Genomic DNA, 21,761 nt, shown 5'->3' with positions numbered 1-21,761 from the left:
CATGACCACTGAGACATCTTTGGACAGCGCTGCCCTTTGGCTTTGATATGGAGATGAGCACCACCCCCTAGAGTCAGGAACGACTAGCACATATGTGCAAGGGGAACCTTTACTTTTACCTTCCTAATTCAATAGATACCTTCAGAGTGGTGCACTTCCATTGGTGCTCTAGGCCAGCTGGCAGAGCCGGGTCTTAACAGAAGATCAGGAGGGTAGGTATGGATCTCACCTTGGTGGGTACAGTGTTCCAAACAGCAGGAATCTTGGCAGAATAGACTCTTCTCCTGGACCTCATCAGCCGAAAATCCTTGACTGATGGGGTCTGCAGCATGCCCCCTCTGCCGGGATGGATGGGGCAAGCCAATCCTATTAGGATAAGACAGTAACTAAACATCAAGCCTTGGTACAGGAAAGTAACTCTGAATCATAACATTTCCACTACCATGATCTACAGTTGACAATCAGGTTCTTTCACCAAATGCGTCCTCTGGTCCTGTGGCCAAATAATTCTATCTTTGCCTCATCTGTCCAGAACACATTGTTCAAAAATACTGCTCTTTGCCTAGATGTTCATGAGACAACTATCTGAAACCTTCTCCACTTGTAGATAATATTCCGCATAGTAGAATGATTGATGTTCATTTATTTGGCGATCATTGTAAGTCGCTTTTAGGCATCTCTCTTTTTTTCCCTGAAGGCCTCTGAGAGCTTTTTCAGTCTAGGTATGATGATAGTGCACACTTCAACAATAAAGAGCAAATAAAAATAAATTTCTGAGGTTTTAATAAAGCAGGTTCCAACCAGATCCTCTCTAATGATATTCTAATCATTTGCACCTGATAAGATGCACCTGATTCTAATTTTAGGTATTTGAGTTAATGGTAGGGGCGTACTTATTTTTTCCACATGTAAAATTTGCTTTTATGTTTATTTAAATTACAGAATGCACTACACAGAGCATGATATTTTATCCGTTTTTATCAACCGGTATTGTTGACACGCAAATCGAATACCTGTATGCATCATACCATTTTGAGTATATGTGACCCATGGTATAAATCAAAGCAGTACTAGGAAACATTTTGATGTGAAATTATTGCAGATGTTCCTCTGCATGGTTTGCTATTTTAAAATACCAAGTTTGTCATTAGTAGGACAGAAGAAAAGTATATTGTAGTAGGTGGTACTCATTTACTTTTTAGAGATGTAGTTTGTGCACAGCATAGGGCTTTCTCTGCATCTGGAATATGGCTGAATTCATACTTTGATTTTATTATGTTTATAGAAACATTTGCATATTTATTACATTTCCATAATCATTTGCTTCCCAATCATTTTTCTGATATGCCAGTATTTCTATGCTCAGGTTTCCTATAAATAGCAATGAAAAAAAGAGAAAGGTATGCTTTGTTGGAATAGAGCCGCTGACATCAAATAAACATGATAGTGTTTGACTTGTACCCAAGTACTACCTGAAAGATTATGAAAAATAAAAACTACTTGCATATAAGATGGCAGATAGCGGATGCTGAGATATAAAAGAAGCTTCTTAAACATTACGTCAATTGTGGGGTCAAATCAAAATTTCATCCCTGCAAATTCTATGGAATTTCCTATGAGGAAGAATACCAGTCCAAACCAAGATTTTTAGGTATCAGATAGTGGAAAACACAAAGAGTTTATGGAGTGAAAATATTGGCTGTAGGCCAATTGTTTGTTATTATTTCTGTATTTTAGATCAGTGGTCCCCAACCTTTTTTTGACCATGCCCCACCTAAGCATCTCTAAAATCCTGATGACCCCCCTGTGACATATAAGTCTTACTTTACTCAAAAAATGAACTCTACTCACACAGAGGAAACCTAAAAGGCCATTAACTTGGTTTAAACAAGGTTCAAATTGCCACCATTAAAAATCAAATTGCCCCCCTGTGGGGCATTGGGAACCACTGATGATAAGGCATGAAGATTGTTTCACAATTTCAATTCCTTAGTGAAAATAATGTTAGAATATCTAAACATTAAATAAATTTTTATTAATGAGTAAATTTAGGAATCACAATACAGGTACGGCCACAATTGAGATCAACATTTCTGTTGCTAAGTGAAACATTTATTAAATGAATTTTGCCCCATTTTACAATCTTTCTTGCCACGGTTGTTAAGTGAATCACTGTACTTTTTTAGTAACATGGTTAGGTGAATCTGGCTTGCCCATTGACTTTGCTTATCAGAAGGTCGCAAAAGGTAATCACATGACTTCATGACACTGCAAGCATCATAAATATGATGTTAGTTGCCAAATGTCTGAATTTTGTGGGAATGCTGCAGTGATCGTAAGTGCCATAAGTCACTTTTTTCAGTGCTGTTGTAACTTTGAACGGTCAGTAAATAAACTGTTGTAAGTCGAGGACAACCCATAGACAATGTATATTATTTGTTTACTAAGGGAACTTTTTTCTTACTTCTCTGTTTAGCTAACTATGGATTACCACAGTAACTTTAAATGTATGATTTGTTTGTGCCCCTTGTTTTCCTCTTTCAGGTCCCATAAATCATCTGGCTGGGCCAGCGCTCCCAATGAACATAACAGTATGAGCGATTCTCAGTTCCTTTTTGGCTCCCAGTTTGGCTCCCAGAATTCACAATGTGCATCAGCCTCAGTTGAATTTAATATCCCACAAAGGCAGGACAGAGGTTCACAACAGAATTCTCAGGATGTGAGTCCAATGTGTAGCGTATGCTGGTACTGTATTACACAGCGTCAGTAGTCAAAATTAGAACATGGTGATATTCTTTCTGCAAAAGCTGGATATGAGACTCACAAAAAAATCCAATAAAGCTGCATAGGGTCAGGCTTATAATTTACCCAAGATCTTGGCCCAAATGGTCCTACTGATCAATGGGGTATCAGTCTTTTTAAAAAACAGTGTAGTGTAAATATTGGATAGTTCTAGATTTTTTAAAAAACGGAAATGTTTGTGATCATCAATAAAAACTGTTTTTATTTATTTTCTCACATAAGAAATATTGATATCTAATTTTTTTATTTTCTTAGAAATATCTTAAGTGGCCATTGTAATCCATAGTAGCTAATCAGAACTTTTGAGAGGCTCCATTTGCATTACAGTTTAGCACAAAGGTTGAGTAGGAAGAAGTTGCAGAAAAGTCCCATGGGGTTTTCTTTCCTTGATGCGGTTGGGAGAAAAATGTTTCTACTTTTAATTCACTTTGATGAGTGAAACTTGTTATTGATTAATGTGGGTTTTATTATTATCTTAACTATGGTTAGCTTAAGCATGCCAGCTTCAGTACTGATGGTTCCATGTTGCTTCCTTGAGCCTAACCTTAGTTAATGTTAGCTACAATTTGTCTTCGGTTGCACTAAACAGTTTGTCAACTGCTAAACTAGTCAGAAAAACAGAGGCTTCCATATTTTTCCTTCTAGCCAGACCAAAACAGAGATGGCATGTAGGGATAAGGAAAATACACATCTGAGCCAAGAGCTTGGAGTAACTTCTGATACAATGAGGGTGAACCTTTTGAATTCCGTGTGTCACAAATTTGGAAAAAGTGCCTAACTTGACTGTTGATGTCTTTGTCTCTGTCTGTCTGTCTTTCTCTCTCTCTCTCTCACATGCTCACTCTCTCTCTCACTCCCTCTCTCTCTGACACATGCACACACCTGAACAAAATACAATTATTAACATCACTTATTTTTAAAAAATGCAGCTGCATTGAAGCAGTTCTGAGTTGCATGAGGATTTTGTTCTTGAAGTTGCTTTCCTCAGCCTCAGCATGTGAAAAAAAACCATATGAAAGCACATGCCATTCTTATGTGACTTTTAGATGCTCCAGAGGCTACATAAGAGCCTGGCCCTTTTGCGTGAGTTCTGGAAGGTTCGGAGGCTGTACAAGAGCACACCCCATTCACACATAGCCTCATCCAGACACATGTCGTCGGTTCACCATCACTATTCTACAGGGCGGGGCATAACCTTTTCCTGGGGGGTCACAGCAACACTTGTAATAACAACACAAATAATTCATACACCTGTTTTGTTCCAATTATCAGTAACCAATCCGGATGACGTTTCAATTTGTTTGCAATCCATTTTCGATTGATAAACGTCGCTCCAGCATCGCGAGCCTCTCGAAAGGCAATGCATTTTATTCTGTCAATGATCCTTTGTTCTTCCGAATCGAATTTTCCAGCCATTCTTAAAGCAAATTTAACATTTAATAGCTCATTCAATTCAGTTTTTTATGGGCTTTAAAATGAGGTGTCGCGGAAGTTGTAAACTGCTGTCGATCTTGCTGTGACCCCCTAGGAAAAGGTTATGCCCCGCCCTGTAGTGCCTTGTTGTTAAAGTACAGTTATTTGAACATAATTACAATGAATCCAAGTTGATGGAATGCAAAGCTACGAAAATGCTTTCATGGTACTTGATAGGTTTCCTAGAGATACTAGATGGGATCATATAAGAATTAGGATGATACGTTAGAACAACTTTTGGTTTAATTAAGTAGGATGCTATAGTATAACTTTCATGCTACCCAAAATTTCTGACAAATTTCATGCAGTTTATAATGGAAGTGACAAGATTCCTCTGTTTTTTTAATAAAAATCAATACTTTTAAATAAGCAGTGAGGGGATTTGGCATTATGCTCTTTTCTGGAACTTTACCAGTTTTCCAGAATTTATTGAAGAAAATACAAAAGATTTGAGTAGACTAATAACTGGCTCCTTTAGTATACTAGGATACATTTAAGTTAGCCTTGGAGATTGGTTACAGTAAGAATCTTCTGATTGGAGTTGTAAATATTTTGGGGGAAAATACAATTCTATCTAGTGCACCCACTCATAAAAGTATATTTAGCAGTGACTGAATGCCACTGATTTGTCCTTTTCATAATTTATGTTAAATACTCAGATTTTTCATTTTTCCTGATAAAAACAGAACGATATCAGTATTTTTGCCAAATATCAGTCTAAACCACAGCTTTTCGGAAAAGAAGAAAAGGAAAACAATTTTAACAATTTTGCTGGAAGATTCAAAGGAGTCATGGAGCAATTTGAAGAAAATAAGAAAAAGATCAAGGAAAAATATGATAAGTATGCAAACATTTCTGCAAGCTAGGAAATTATTTTTTTCTCCTATTAAAAATAATAATATTGTACAACTATATAAGCTCAACAAGAAATAGTCAATGTTTTGTGACGTATTGTGTGTATGCTTGTTCTTATCCCTCCCTTTCTATTCAGGTGAGTACCTTGGTCCATTAAGAAAAAATTTAAAAACAGAACAAAAGACAAGAATCTATAAAGTTAAAAATTAACTAATCCACCTTTTGTCCCAAAGGTGCTTTTCCAAAAGGAAACTTTTTGACTTTCTTGGGTTTTTTCCCTTAAAAACATTTCACTTTTCATTCAAGGAGCTTCTTCTAAATGATGGGAATGGGAGGATTTAAATACTTTTCAGTCATCTGGCCATTGGCACTCTGAGAGTGGTTGAGGCCACTTGGGGATTAATCTGTATTCTCCGAGTCACCTGAGCCAGAATGTAAACGAATGTGGAACCTTTTTGGGACTGCTGAAAGGACAGTGTTATAAACAGGAGACAGGTGATAGGTCATATCCCTCCCCCTATATTGAGAGAGGGCTGATCAATAGAACGGTTAGAACTGAAGAAGCTTCTTGAATGAGAAGCAAAAAAATTTAGGAAAAAAAGTCCAGTTGCCTTTTGGAAAAGCACCTTTGGTACAACCATGACCTGGATGACAGAGAATCTCCATAGACTTTAATCCACCTGTTGGAAGAGATATTCAGGTAGACTTCATCACCAACTACAGTAGGGATTGGCAATTCCGTCGCTAAGCAGTGTGGTTGTTAAACTTATATCACTTGCCTGTGCTAACTTATGACATCGGTCCTGGTTGCAGCTGTTAAGTGAAACACTGCAAGTGGTTAAGTGCAATTTGTGACCTGCTAGATTCCTTTGCTTTCAGAAGCTGGCTGTGAAAGTTGCAAATAGCAATCATGTGACCACAGAACAGTGCGATGGCTGCCACTTGGAGGAGCAGTCATAAGTCTTGTGTTTCATCAGCATTGTAACTTTTAACAGTCACTAAACAAATGTTTGGTAAGCAAGGACTGCCTGTACAGTTATCAAAGTGCACAGTGAGGGGACCAAGATCAGCCCTCAGATTCCAGGGAATGCATTGCAATGTAAAAGAAGACGCCCTTCTGCATGCCAAATTCTATGAAACAGGGTACATCATTAATGGGGTATTTTATGTCACCTGAATTTGGATGAGAAATTGTCTAATAGGAAAGTACACACTAAAAGAAAGTACATACTGAAGTAGCCTTTGGAGTTACAGAGAATGACAGCATCTTGCAACAATGGCTGAAATTGTTCGAAGAAGGACTCGCATCCTATGATTTTATCCTTACTGTCTGCAAAAAAAACCATAAATTAATGGGAGAGGAATTGTGTCTTTGCTACCAGGAAACTTCCATTCTGTTTGCTGGTGTATGTAATATATGTATGTATTTACATAATAAATACATGCATTGAGAATGTGCTCTAGGATTGGTAGTAAGTTGGGAGAGGGACACATATTGAATGATGTCTGTGTACTTTCTTGTTGGTCATTGCTTGTTTCATTGTATACCGTGCATGTTTTCAATTTTTTTAGATCTGTAGACGTTAGAAAGACTGAGGGTCAAATTTAAACTGCTTCCTGAGGAATTAGAGATGGGAAATGCTTGTAAATACCAGTATATGTATATATATAGATGTATATGAGCTCACTGGTTCTATTTATCTTTTCTTGTTAAATTCTGCATTTAATTAATCTGGCTGGTTAAAACAATAATTTATACAACTGCTGGCATCTCTGCTTTAGTGCTAGCCATCTGCCATCATTTCAGAAAGCTCCATCAGCTTGGGATTCTTACTAATGGAATTTATTTGGCTGTAAAAGTGAATCTTTCATAAATACTTTAATATGGAATTAAGACATTTCCAAACCATATATTATTGTTTATTGCACAAATAATCTCGTAAGATTCTCCTAGTCTTTCCTATTCATTTTCTTCTGATTAATGTACATATGAAGTTTGTAATTTCCCAATGTGTCTCTTTCAGTGATCTTTTAAATGCTTTTATTTTGAACACCAAAGAGAATCTTCAAAAGGTAAGGGAAAGTTTGATTGTCAAAAGTTGAAAGTAGGGGTGGGAAAGTTGCACTACATTTTGACATTTTGTCTTACTACTATGTGATCCAATACAATTGCAACTTCTCTATTGATTCGACTGGAAAACATTGAATACTCAGAACATATAATAAAAGAAGTGAATACCCATCAGCCTACAACATTATTAATTTATTTTTCAGTTGCAATCCTCCTTCAATGTGTTAGAAGAAACTCTGAAGTCTATTTTGAATGATTTGGGAAATATTTCTAAGACAAGTAAGTATATGGAATATTTCTGTATCCAATGGAGAATAAAATCAAACAAGTTGCTGTACTGACACATTCCATTGTGGGAATATTTTCTGATGGTATGGTTTGCCCAGGATAATCTATATCTATGGTATATCTATATCTAGGTCTGTCTGTCTGTATCCATCCATCCATCCATCCATCCATCCATCCATCCACTTCCTGCCTTTATTATTTTTATAAACAACTCAAAAATACATAATACTACTCCTCCGATTTTCCTCACAACAACAACGCTGTGAGAATGGGAGAGAGTGACTGGCCCAATATCACCCAGCCGGCTTTTATGCCTAAGACAGAACTAGAACTCATAGTTTCCCAGTTTCTAGCTTGGTGCCTTCACCACTAAAGAAGATTGCTGAAAAATTCCTGAAAGACTGGGCTAGCAATACCCATTGGTCGATGCCTGTGTACAATATCCCAAATAACAGATAGCATACTTTAAATAATAGTTGCTGGGAGAAGCATTGAAAAGACCTATTTTGATACTTGCTTGTATTTCTCAGCTTCCCAAACATATTTTTCTGGTCATTGTGTGATACAGAATGCTGAATCATTTGCCTGGTCTAGCAAGACTGTTCTTGTATTCTTACCAGAAGAATGCTATGTAGCTATTAGAAAGGTTTTGTGAGCCGTGATTTTCCAATCAAAAATGTCTAAATTAAAAAGGAGTGAGTGACATCTTATTTTCTGTTAGAGATTGTTTGTTTTCCAATGCTTAGGCTATAAGAATTTAATAAATTTTTATTCTATCCTGTTTGGTTGGTAATATTAATATTATATTTTAACACTTATTTGAATATTTGTTATTATAATGAAGACCAATATTCAGAAACAATACAAGATACTAAGCAGTAGAACAAGTACAGTATTTCAAAGATAATCATGTGCAGGGACCATGAAAATATCTAAAACTGGCTGGATACCCATGTTTTGTGATGAAACTATGTGATTGGGCTATGCAGGAGAAATTCTGTTCACAATCCGTTGGCTCAATGGTGGTCAGTGATTGAAACACATATCACTCCTGCTGCCTTGATTCCGGAAGCAGTTTCATAGGTGGAAAGCATAGACATTGAGGTGAGGTACCGACATTTAGTACTGTAAGGAGCCCCAGGCCGCTCCTCAGTGAAGGAGTGGAATGTCTGCCAGTTTGAACTGAGGTAACGGAATGTGAGGCAACTGGCAGTTGGAACAGAGTTATTTTCAAGTGGGGAGGGGGAGTAGCATCAAAGTGTATTAATTACTGTATAAGAAATACTAATGATCTGATGGTCATTTCTAAAAATCCTTTCTTAGTGAGCACCTAGAAGCCAAGAACAACATATGTGTCAAATTTCAAGTTTGTAAGCTTTATGGTTCTGGAGATTTCATGATGAGTGAGTGGTATTTGCCATATATATATATAGCTGGATACCCGTGCTCCGCTACAAAACTATGTGATTGGGCTTGACAAATCAACACTTACAGCTTGAAAATTAATAAATAGTTATGATTAGCCTCTCCCCTCCCCAGAAACAGAATTCTTTTCAGGTGGGGACGGAGAGTAGAACGTCTAGCTCCTTAGCATCAGAGTGTGTTAATAATAATAGAAATACTAATAATCTGATGGTCATTTTGAAAAATCCTTTCTCAGCGAGCACTTAAAAGCCAAGAGGAACATACAGTTCTGGCAATTTCATGATGATGCATGAGTGGTATTTCGCTTTTATATAGAGAGACACTAAGGAAGGAGAATTTGGAGCTATATCATACCTTTCTATATTTACTCAACTTGGAACTGCAGTTCTTTGTTTTCTTCAGAACACTCACACAGCTGTAAACCACTTGATGAAGAAAACATTCTGTTTAGATAGTAAATATATTAAAAGTGACTCACTGTAAAAGTCCTGCATCCTTCACTTGGCCATCTGGAAATCTTCCTACGCTTCCTCCTCATTCCTTCTTCTTTTTCCCCCCAGTAGTTATCTTGGAAAAAATCCTAGTCTTCTTTTTAGTTCTAAGTTCTGGAAAAGTACACTTGACATTTACCACTTGCACAAATCAGATAGCAGAATGTTATATGCATAATGAAAATGAATCCACCTCTTTCAATGTATTGCAGTCTTCATTCACATTGACTCATCTCTGTAAGACTGCTAATAAATATGCTTTTTGACTTGGTACACAGTGATGGTTAAACATCTTCCTACCGTCCAAAGAGCAAAGATGGAGATGTGGAAAGATACTGTGTTCTCTTTTAAAGCCCAGTGTCTTGCCTTCTGGTTGTAGTTCATGTTTTTCTCCTACTAACATATTTAAGAATGCAACTGTTCCTTGGGGGAAAAAAAATAGGAAAAAACTCTTGATATTATTTGTATTGGTCAATAGAAAAGTAGCAATGAACAAATTGGTGTATTAGATTTCACAGATGCCATAAGATGGGCAATGTCCAAGTCCCTAAATGCTATGAATGGAACTTTTCTGTTTTGAGACTATGACCTCCTATAAAGAAGGCAACGATTTAGCTTCCGATTTAAAGTTGCTGTTTGGGGAAAACAGATATGCCTTCACAGCTAAACAAGTTCTGCTATCTATTTTTGGCTCTGTGTTTGTGCAGTTCTTCAGCGATTGAATAATTGCATAGACATGCACCATTGATGCAGCACAGTAGGAACAGTGTTATAATAAAGGCTTCAGAAGACATTTAAGCACTCCATGCTGCTGCGCAAAGATGTCTATTCACTGCCAGAGCTTATGGCAAAGTTTTATAGATAGCTTAATCAATCTTTTTTCATGGCCATAAATTATATATATATAGCTTATAATTTCTGTCTGGATGGTCTCTTGTGATGAGCCGATGGACAGAGAATGGAAGCAGTTAGCTTCCTCCCATAATTGGGGCATACCAGCGGTTGTGACACTAAATATATAATTATATATTATATATATATATATATATGCCCAAATATGGGAGGAGGCATACTGCTTCCTTTCTCTGTCTATCTACTTCAAGCTATTGAAGATCTTTATTTATTTATCAGCTCAAATACATCACAAATGTAACAAAGGCAACAGTAAAAATATTGGCTTTCTGTCTGGATGGTCTCTTGTGATGAGCCGATAGACAGAGAAAGGAAGCAGTATGCCGCCTCCCATATTTGGGCATACCAGGGGTTGCGACACTAAATACCTACCTATTTCCCTGGCTCAGCTGATAAAGGAGGAAAACTTTGTGGCTTAGTGGTTAACACAACTGCTTAATATGTGATACAGCACAGGTTCAAATCCTAGTAAGGGTATGGCTAGCTGATGAGAGTTAAATAGCTTGAAATAGATCTATACTAGTCTCCCTTTATTTATTTATCAGCTCAAATACATCACAAATGTAACAAAGGCAACAGTAAAAATATTGGCTTTCTGTCTGGATGGTCTTTTGTGATGAGCCGATAGACAGAGAAAGGAAGCAGTATGCCTCCTCCCATATTTGGGCATACCAGGGGTTGTGACACTAAATACATACATACATACATACATACGGTACACACATACATACGGTACATACATACATACATACATACATACATACATACATCTTCCTAGTTATTTAAACTAATTGTAGCAGGGTAAAAGAATGGAGGTCTCATAAATTTTCTTACAGAAGTCTGAAGATCTTCAGATCCTGGCCCAACCTCCCTGGGGTAGTGGCTTGTAATTATTGTCATCATTTCTTGTCCAAGGGTTACCTTATTTAGAGTCCATTGGAATTGGGTGGCTTACACATTCAAATAAATATATAAATAAATACTTCTAATGTCTCCTATATCTTCCTATGAGACAGGGTTGCTACAAACCATATTAGGTTTTTTTCCTGGCAAATTATGAGTAGACATAAATAAATAAATATGCTATAGTGCCACCTCCTGGTCTTGTGACCCTGAAGCATAGAGTTATGGAAATCAGCCCTTCTTTGGGAAACAGATCAATCTCACAATAAATAAATAAAATCTAACTACATTTTTAAAAAGTATTTGAAAATCCCTTTCTGGCTTTAAGTATTCACATCAAAAAAATATTAATTGGCAAAGGAAATGAAAAAAAATACAGAGGTATGCTGTATTGATCTTGCAGCTGTCCAGGGCCAGCCCATAATAATTAGAAAAATCCTCATTTGTGCCTTCTTTTCTGCCTTCTTTCTCTTCTACTGCTCTCATGGCACTGCTTTGTTTCCTACCTGGATAAAATAACAGTAAAACATGTATTTTAAAAAATGTAACTTATGTAGCTGTTCAGTATGGAGCAATAGAAGGATTGCTAGTTAATCAGCTCAGATGTAAGTCTAATGATACCAGAAAGACACTGGTGCAATTTCAGACCAGGGCCATCTGTACATGTGAAAGGGGCTAGAATTAATTCACTAGTGCATCAAAAGCATTGGTCTTCTTTATGCTGATTGGCACTTCTTCAGTATTTTAGTTTATCAGAATCCTTGATGGAGAATTTTAAGACCGAACGTAAGCAACCAAAGCAACTGCTGTACCATTTAGCTGGACCTCTATTACTCTACTGGAATGCTGTATCTTTCTTGGCATCATGGTGTTGGGATATTATATTTTTGTTGGCCCAAGATAGGAAGACTATGCTTTTAAGTTCAACACAGCTAATTTTTGTGTTTTTAATGAAAGTTTTGGTAAGAATAGCAATAGCAGTTAGACTTATATACCGCTTCATAGGGCTTTCAGCCCTCTCTAAGCGGTTTACAGAGTCAGCATATTGCCCCCAACAACAGTCTGGGTCCTCATTTTACCCACCTCGGAAGGATGGAAGGCTGAGTCAACCCTGAGCCGGTGAGATTTGAACAGCCGAACTGCAGAACTGCAGTCAGGTGAAGTAGCTTGCAGTGCTGCATTTAACCACTGCGCCACCTCGTCTCTCGAATGAACAATGGGCAACTAAACAGGACTGTTGAAACTTTTTTTAGAACATTATGCAATGTTCCCAAATTGCATAATGCCAAAGCACATGCATTTTCTCTACTCCTCTGAAAGTATTTTAGGAAAAACTGATTTCCTACTGTATTACATTGTATGAAAATTTTTTTAGAATTTCAACTAAAAAAATTAAGATTCCCATTAAAGGAAATTTTTTAAAAAAAAAGAGAGACCTGGTATTCAGAGACAGTAATCTCAAAAAATGGATGGATTTTGTATAAATATTATTAGAAGCCAGACTAAAAGCATCATTGCTTCCCCTGCTGCTTAAACGAATAAGCTCAAAACAAATCGTATGAGCTATTAGTGAAGGATCAGTCACTCAGCAGTAGTCATTTTGGGGTAGAAAGGAAAAAAAATAATCCTGTTTTCAGTTGTAGTCTTGTGCAATAATGTAATATCCATTAATAGCAATTGTAGATGAAAAACCTTTTATTCAAGGAAATATTAGATATAATAGCTAGCCATTTATTTTAATGCGGCTTCCGCTTTTTCTTTAGCTTTTGAACAAGGTTAAATAAGTTCAAATAATATGCTCAATAGCAATTGCTAGATTGATAGATCTAACTGCTTTAACATAAGATCTACAAAGCTAAAAATGAAAAATACTAACTTTGTAATAATTTAAAAGGCAGATTTATTTACCTGTTCACATTCCTCAAGAGCAATAACCTTTTGAGAAATGGTAATAAATTCAGCTCAATTCATTGGATGATTTGGGCAATACTCTTAAGAGATACTTGGTGGCTATCTTGAAGGAATAAGTGGCGCTGTGTAAATACAAGATTGGCAAGAAGAGCCTAGGGCCTAGACATTTTGCAAAATACTGGAAAAATTCAGCAACCCCATGAATACAAATGAATCAAATGACTAGGAAAGGTATAGATGAATTAAAATGCAAAATGGATAATATAATGGAAAGAAGGGATTCCTAAATTATCAGTTCCATGACAGAGTTGTTAGCACTAGATATACAGGTGTGTCTGTGTGTTTGTTTCAAGTGACTTCAAGCCACTCTTAACTCAAAGCTCATATTCATTGCTTCTCCTTCTATTCTCGGATAAGCTTATCGTGTTAGGCAGGTTAGGAATAGTGATGACTCAATTTCACCTACAACTAACTAGTAGCCACATCCTAGATTTTCTTCTACTAAGACCTTATTGGTTTTAGCTGGATCAAACTTCACAGGGCGAGTCTACCTTCAGTTATTCTTACTGCATATTTTTGTCTCAACTGTTACCAAAATAATCAGAGATAGCAATATCTAATTTGAAGTTCTTGTAAATATGCTTGATGTATTTCAATTTTTTTTGGAAACTAGAGAAGAAATAATGTAAAACCATTGTGGAAGTTTTGTTCTTCTGAGGGTTTCCTAATAAAAGATAATTATTACTTTTTTTGTGAGATGGGTGCCATATTAGATATGATAAATAAATAAATAAATAAAACCTCCTTACATACTTTAGGTCAGTGTTTCTCAATCTTAACTAATTTAGGATTTGTGGACTTCCCAATTTACCCAGCCATCATGCTGATCTTAGTGATTCCACCCAGGGCTTCTCCATTCCACCCAAAGTTAGGAAAATAGAAGGCAAAGTACTTTTGTTCTTCCTGCCCCAAATCCATAAGTATAGAACTTAGCAAATCATATGCTAATCCTGCAATGAGAAATTCTCTTATTAAGCCAATGAAGACAAATATCTAGATATAAAGAACTGTTTGGGAGAAAAGGGATAAATGGTGAAAATAAGGGAAGGCAACAATCACACAAAGAACTCAAAATACAATCCTTATACTCAGCCTAACTAAAATAAACTCTTGGGTTTCAGCAGATTTTTTTTTTAAGGATAATTGAATAGAGACTATTCACCTATTGTACAAGTTGAATTCTCAGGCAATCCCTTACTTTTCTTTGTTTCTCATTGTTTTCTCTTGCCTGTTCTCTGAGCACTTCTCCCTAGTTGTGTAACACATGTGAAAGGCCCACTTTTTGGAGAGACTGATTGCTATTTTGTCCGCCAAGGACAATTTTCCATTTCAGGTGTTCTAGATTTAGTTCAGGAAATCAGAAACAAGCCAATTTCTAAACATATCTTCTTAACACCTTGATAGAATTATAAACATACTGTATAATTTGCATCAGCTCTTCATTTGAATAAATGTGAAAAAAATTGGAGAAGTACTTGGGAAACCGAAACTGAATTCCATCTATTCAGTTCTCTCGGCATAGTCAATTCATTGGTTTACGGTTTATTAGGATTTGTATGCCGCCCACTCTCGAGAGACTCAGGGCGGCTTACAGATAAAAACGGGGGGGGGGGGGGGGGACATATAAAAATTAAAAAGAACAGACATTAAAATTGCACAACATTCATATAGCTTAGAATGGGGCTGGATAAATCAACAGTCCCAGGCCTGCCGGAACAGCCAGGTCTTAATCGCTTTGCGGAAGGCCGGAAGAGTAGTAAGGGTCCGGATCTCCACGAGGAGATCGTTCCATAGGGCCGGAGCAGCTACAGAGAAGGCCCTCCCCCGGGAAGTCGCCAGCTGACATTGACCGGCAGATGGAATCCAGAGGAGGTCTAATCTGTGTGATCTTATTGGTCTCTGGGAGGTAAATGGCAGGAGGCGGTCTCTCAGGTAGCCAGGTCCTAAACCATGTAGGGCCTTAAAAGTAATGACTAGCACCTTGAAACGTGTCCGGAGAACAATGGGAAGCCAGTGCAGCTCGCGGAGGATAGTTGTAACGTGGGTGTACCTAGGTACCCCCACTATTGCTCGCGCGGCTGCATTCTGGACCAACTGAAGTCTTCGAACACTTCAAGGGCAACCCCATGTAGAGCGCGTTACAGTAATCCAGTCTTGAGGTGACGAGGGCGTGAGTGACCATCCGAAGGGCCTCCCGGTCCAGATAGGGTAGTAACATTGGGGGACATTGTGAGACATCGTGAGACCATGAGTATCCTTCTTGTCCATTCAACTATATTATCCATATTCCACAAGCAGAAAAGATTTTAGAAAACAAGCAACTTGGTGGAACTGCCTTAGTCATTGGAGCAGATGTGGAATGATGAAGGAATTGGATTGAGTACCCTGTACCATGATCATGGACATTATTCTGTGGTGGAATATAGTCTAGATTCTGAGCAAGGAGAGGTTGCATTCCAGAGGAGCAAGAGACAGCAAAGTTTAGATAGTTTGATTGGGAGGAAGACTGACAAGACAGCTCCTCTCTAGGAGTTCTCTGAGTATATCTTTAATGATGCAAGGAGTTTGCTTTAGTTTGGCAAGACTGATGTTAGGCTTCAAAAACCAAGAAAGACACGCTGAGTTTCTTCAAAGCAGTTTCCTTTATTGTTCCTCTCCTATAGACAGAAATCTTGCCAAATTAAAGCACAGTACTAACATCATTAATGGTATACCCTGAGAACTCCTAAAGAGGAGCTGTCTTGTTTCCCTTCCAACCAAACTATCTAAACTTTGCTGTCTCTTGTTCCTCTGGAATGCAGCCCCTCCCTGCTGGAAATCTGAACTATTATCTATCACATCTCCCTTGATCATTAACACTTTGACGAAGTCTCCTCCTCCAGGTTTTGGATTGCAGGATGGATGGAGCTCACTAACTGTAATGTGGAGGTATGGAGATGTGTTTTGGGGGCTGCCATGAATGGTCTTTTTGCCATTGGAATATTGTTTCTGTTTTTATTGCTGTTTTTGTGAGCTGCTCAGGGTTACTGAACATAAGCTGGGCAGTCATATGAGTTATTAAATAAATAGTATAAATACATTATGGAAGGCTTTCCAGAACCTCAGCTTGACAAAATTTCAAAATGTTACTCGAAGAAAATATTCTCCTTTGATTCTCCCAGGCTGAATATTCTGGAACATGCTTCAGGAGTGGAACAGAACGGCACAGTAAATTATGCATTTTAAGGCAGATATGTAGAAATTACCCCAGCCTGTTTTCTCTATGTATAATCCATAAATGGGATTTGAGACAAAAACTACCAACTGGCTACAATGAGTCTATTTTCATTGTGCAAAGCCATCACAAGAGTCTCATAGCTCTTTTCAATATTAACATAATTATTATCACATTAGCTTCTGTGAATCTTTGTCTACTTCATCAAATGTGTCTGAGTTCTTTAACTACTCACAGTTGTGGGATCAGAACAGAAATGGAGAAATAAGGGTGTAGAGGAAAGAGGCAGAATTGGTTGAGTGATAAAATTATTTTGGATGTTTATTCTGAATAGCAATAAATAATAATAAAAAAGTAATATTTCAAGAGGATTATGCTTACCAGATCATTGTAGCAAAAATAACTTCACAGACCAAATTAAAATGGCAACATATACAGTTCTTAAAGTATTTTAGTTAATTTAATGTCAAATCAAATAGGATTGTGTAAATTTTCTAGCCCTCTGGTCTGTATTAAATGTTATATCCACTTCGCAATCTTTGGCCACCTCATAGTTATGTCACCAAAGTATAGTATTTCAATCCAATTCCATTGAACAACCTGGAATGGCATTTTATTCATGTATTCAAGTGACAGAATAAATGTGGTTTGTATCGATTTCTCTGTCTAGTGCAAGAAACCTCTCAGTCCCATTATGGATTGTTACTGAATGCTCTTGGTGAGAAAAATGAAATGGGACAGGCATTACTGGGAATGGAGAAAAGGCTGCAAGAAGTAAGTGTGAAATTGTTCTTCAGTAAGCTGTAATTTGTCCCAGCTTCACTGTTTCTTCAGAAGAGAGAGTCTATTGTGTCTTCAGAGACATAGCCTAATGTTACGATATCATATGTTATGAAATAATCATGTAATCTTTTTAGATGTTAGATACTCTTTCTGCAAATCAAAACCTAAAGTTCCAAAAGCTGCATCTTTGCCATCCTTGATAGCCTGCCAATAAAATACATTTTTTTAAAAAATTACATGATCATACACTACATGCATTACATATTATTTTACAGAATATAACTTCGAATAGTAATGGAAAATCCTTACCTTTATTTAATCCTGTAGGTAGATTCTTTGTTCAGCTAGTGAGAATTTTTTTTAAAAAAACTGATATATTCCTTGGAATTTATTTGATTGGATGAAAATAGGTCAATTTTATTTTGTTATAAAGTATCTGCTTAACATTTAAAAAGTATGATTGATTGCTTAAATGCCAAATCTGCCTTTAAAAGTAGTCTTGCTCTCAGAAGCACATGTGTGTACTGGGAAAATATGACTTAATGAAAACAAGATTAGCTTTGCAAATAAATCAGGAAAGTTATAAGCTTACTAAGGTTTGGTTCATTAATATCAGTGCCATGTGCTGATGACTTAATAAATTAACATTCTTTGCGTGGTTGAACCCTTTCATTCTTACTTTATAGATAACTAGGTTAGAGACTTTTTTTAAAGCCAAAGAGACAACTCTCTCTAAAGAAATCCTTTCTGCTAACATTTTCACTTTTATTAGCAGAACAAAATATTTTGCCCTGGAGTTGCACTATAGCCCTTTGAAGACAGCCAGGAAGCTGATATGGGTTAATAAGGGTTTAGGAGTGTGGAAAATCTATTAGGGTCACAAAGGGACCCCAAGTCATAATCTTTTTTTTTTATGGATGTCAGCTTTCAAAACTACCATTGAGGAATTACATTTTTAATACTTCACTGGTAAAGTTTTGAAAGCTGACATCTATAACAAATATTATGATTATTTAACTCTCTAGAGACAGCTTTAAGCAAATTAAAAGATGAAACTATACTACTTCATGTTACAGACGATAAAACCACAGGGTTTCTTCAGGTGTCCATCTTTGCTTTAAAACATTGCAGAGCCAACTTTGGGCAATATGGGATATAGGAGAAAGAAAGTAAGACAATTTTATTTATTTATTTTCTCATTCCTGAATCACCCATCTCCTTCAGAGAGGGACTCATTCAGTAAAACCTCGAAGTATAAAAATAGTATATAAAACTCTGTTAAAAAATAATTAAGGTGATGGGAGATTCTCATGGCACCAACCAGCCCCATAACCGCATGGGTTCCCCATGTGAGGTCAAAGAGCCATGTTTTCTTTTCAGAAGGCCAGGAGAGTGGGGACCTGCCTCACCTTTGAAGTGGGGGGAGAATATTCCACAGGGTGGGGACAATGGCAGGGAAGAATCTCTTCCTATATCCTGCCAGTCATATACCCCGCTAGGCAGAGTTCTTTAGCTGACAGGGCCTGCAACGTATCATCTCTGCCTGATCAGGAGGAACGGGCCAATGAAATTGGATGAAGCCAATTCTGTAGGTAACCCGCCCCCATGGCACGTAGGGCCATGTACATGTCTTGTAAGACATAACTAACGCCTTGATTGAACCCGTAAGCAAACCAATACCCAGTGCAGCTTGTGGAGCAGAGGTGTTACATGTGCCATTCTTTGTTGCTTTGTACAAGTTGCAGTCCTCCTATACCCATGATTGGTACCCAAAGTGGCATGTGAAGCCATGATGCCTGGCACACGTGGACTTGGATGTTTGTCTTCCAGATTTCTGGCGTGCATGTGCAACAATCAGCTGTCCTTCGCGCATATGACAGTGCTGAAAACCAGTGTGCACATGCACACCCACCAGCTGTTTGTCAGATGTGCATGCATGCCAGAACCCGGAAGTTTGGCTTTTAGGGAGGGCAATCCCTTCATACACACGGCAATGCCGAAAACCAGCCTGCACGTGTGCTCCAGCCAGCTGATTGTCGGTCGTGCATGCACGCCAGAACCCGGAAGTTTCGCTTTTCTGGAGTGCAGCCTCGACAAGCACAGTTGTGCGACATTTCCACGTGACGAGTGGCAAAAAGGTTCTCCATCACTGTCCTATACGATACTGGATTTAACTCAAACTTGATAAAATCCCCAGTTGGGGAGGGGATGTCTTTTTTGATACATGGGAAATTGAAAGTAATAAATCACTTGTCTGTTTCATAATGTAGTGAACGTTGCACAAATGTTAGTTACAGTTCATGTATTTTGAAGGTACTGCACGTTTGGCTTCAAGGCATAACAATAAACTCTTTAGAACTCTTTAGCCTATATAAAAAAGAGAAACATACCTACTTCCCCCACCCATTATAAAGAAAATACAATGCATGACATGCCCTTCAGCGGAGAGAAATGTTTAATAAATTATGCGCCGTGTTGTATTTGGAATGAAAGTATTTTTAAACCCATCTTAACCGTTTTCTCCGCTGTTATGACCACTTTCCACAGAAAGACACGGAGATCTCAGATCTGAAGTCTAGCCTTCAATTGCTAAAAGATAGTCTGGAGCAATTTACAGTTCAGCAGAACCAGCAGCACTTGAAGATCTGTGAACAATTGGACCCCGTGAGGCTTTCCAAAGTTCTGAATGACTTGCAAGCATTCGTTTCTGCACCCAAAGAATCTCATCGTCTCAAGGATAACAGCTCCCAGACGTCTCCAGATATGCTGCTGAACCAATTATCCTACAGTTGCCACTTGACTGTTTTAACCATCTCTCCTGCAAACAAAGACATCTCTAATAAGACTGCCTCAGAAAGTAAAGAAAATGTTGACATCCGGCAGAAGAGCCATGTTCCAGCCGCAGGCCCCAATGCCGACAAAACGCTTTGTTGCTGCAGTGCAAGTCTCCTTACAAAAAGCCAAGAGAGAAAGTGGCTCGTTAGTCAAGAGCCAAACGAAGCTACTCCGGTAAGGAAAGTGATCCAGAGAAACAACCAAGCGAAAGGCTACAGCGCTACAAAACAGTCACGGCTAAACCTTCCTGAGATGGCTAATGGGTTCGTGCGAAATCGTGCAGGGGATAGGAAAAGCGAGGAGCTAACCCCGGGCAGGATGAATAATAAAAGCAAAGGAAACAGAGTTAAACAGGGCAAGCCACGGTTGTCTAGCCAGAGGAAAATAATGTACCCCTCCAGGAAAGGAAACGGTTTGAAATATTCCAGGGCTAATGTAAAACAGGAAACAACGGGGAAAGGGCACTCCATTGCAGAATACGCCTGTAGGGAAGCGAGGGAATCTGGTAGTATTAGCTTGAGGCCCCTGGTTTTGAGTGAGAAAAAGACAGGCAGCCTCCAGGACAGAAAGGCCAAGAAATCTAAGCTTCTGTTCCTTCCCCATGAAAACCAGCAGCCCACGCCGAATCTCCACGAGAGGCCTGACATTAAGGGCAACCATGGTTTCTGGCCCTGCTCCTCCCCAGAAAGTTCCTTTCCCCAAACTCAGATCAAGTGGCTAGATCTCTTTGACAGTTACTCCCTGACCAATTGCAATACTCCTGTCCCCAAGAATGCCACAACCTGTTGCCAATTATTTTTTGATAGCGAGTATTCTGATTAAAAGGGGTTTGTATGTATCCTCTGCTGTGGAACTTTCCTTGTAAAACGTTTCCAGAAAAGAACCCCATTTGGGTATTGTAAATAGTATTCCCCGCATCCTCCTGGATCTACCACTGCCACCATCACTGAAGAGTTGTTTTGTGTTGTAACGTTTCGAGAAATACTATAGTGAAGTAGAAAAATGGAGCATGTATCATTTAATTCCTCTGCAGTTCTGGAGATGGGAAAGGAAGTATATGACTAAAGTTGTTTTCTTTAATATGTCTATACTGGCTCTTTGCTTTTTTTCTCCTCCCCAAAAATGTAAATTTTTCCACTGTTGTTATACATAATGCCCCAAATAAGGGATATTCTGAACTTATTAATAGTATGGCTGTGAGCATAGGAATGTATGTTTGATTTATAATATAACACACAGTATCTACATAATAAATGTGTTTATTAAACCTGTACAATAAATGTTCTATGGATTCTCAGCCAATTCTGAGACTGGGAAGATTCTTGCAACTGGCTTTGCTGATACAGTGAATATTTTTGTGACTGTATGAGGAAAGCAGCTCAGGGAAGCAGGTCCCACGTGACTTGATATGTTATTTGATTAAAGGGATTTGGGACTTATTGTCCTGACCTAGGCTTCGCAAAAGCACGAAACAGACTCCTCATCCTGATAAAACCCCTTTTATTTAGGTTAAAGGGAATTCCTCTCCAGCAAAGTCCCGGCCAACAGTCTTCCAAGAGATTTCACAATTACAGAGCTTTATCAGGCTTGGGCAGCGGCCAGGCCGATATCTTCCAAACGCCACGCTGTAGCAGACAATACTTGGCAAGAATGCAGGAATGAACTAATTGTCTCCTGCAAACTCCCCTCACCTTTCACTCCTCTTTATTCCCTATGGGAGGGGCCATTCACCATCCAC

The 21,761-nt window shown here is 38.1% G+C and overlaps 1 protein-coding gene and 1 long non-coding RNA gene across 2 annotated transcripts; one reads left to right on the top strand and one right to left on the bottom strand.

The window, feature by feature from the left end:
* Positions 1-234: 234 nt before the first annotated feature.
* Positions 235-9,797, bottom strand: LOC148047919 (uncharacterized). Its single transcript, XR_015695865.1, has 3 exons — positions 9,599-9,797; positions 9,393-9,519; positions 235-366 (listed from the first exon to the last, which is right to left on the bottom strand). It is a non-coding gene; the product is annotated as an uncharacterized LOC148047919 (long non-coding RNA).
* On the top strand, positions 2,550-21,325 carry IHO1 (interactor of HORMAD1 1). Its single transcript, XM_087708698.1, has 6 exons — positions 2,550-2,719; positions 4,962-5,116; positions 7,155-7,203; positions 7,405-7,480; positions 17,076-17,179; positions 19,736-21,325. Exons 1-6 carry the CDS (start codon positions 2,594-2,596, stop codon positions 20,843-20,845), a joined length of 1,620 nt encoding a protein of 539 aa, XP_087564824.1. The 5' UTR covers positions 2,550-2,593; the 3' UTR covers positions 20,846-21,325.
* The last annotated feature ends 436 nt before the right edge of the window (positions 21,326-21,761 follow it).

Source organism: Thamnophis sirtalis, unplaced genomic scaffold (assembly GCF_051295495.1).
Source record: "Thamnophis sirtalis isolate CommonGarterSnake01/CBP01778 unplaced genomic scaffold, rThaSir2_p1.2 scaffold_3, whole genome shotgun sequence".
NCBI lineage: Eukaryota > Metazoa > Chordata > Lepidosauria > Squamata > Natricidae > Thamnophis > Thamnophis sirtalis.
The sequence above is the reverse complement of the archived record's forward strand: the minus strand, read 5'-3'. Positions and strand labels throughout refer to the sequence as shown.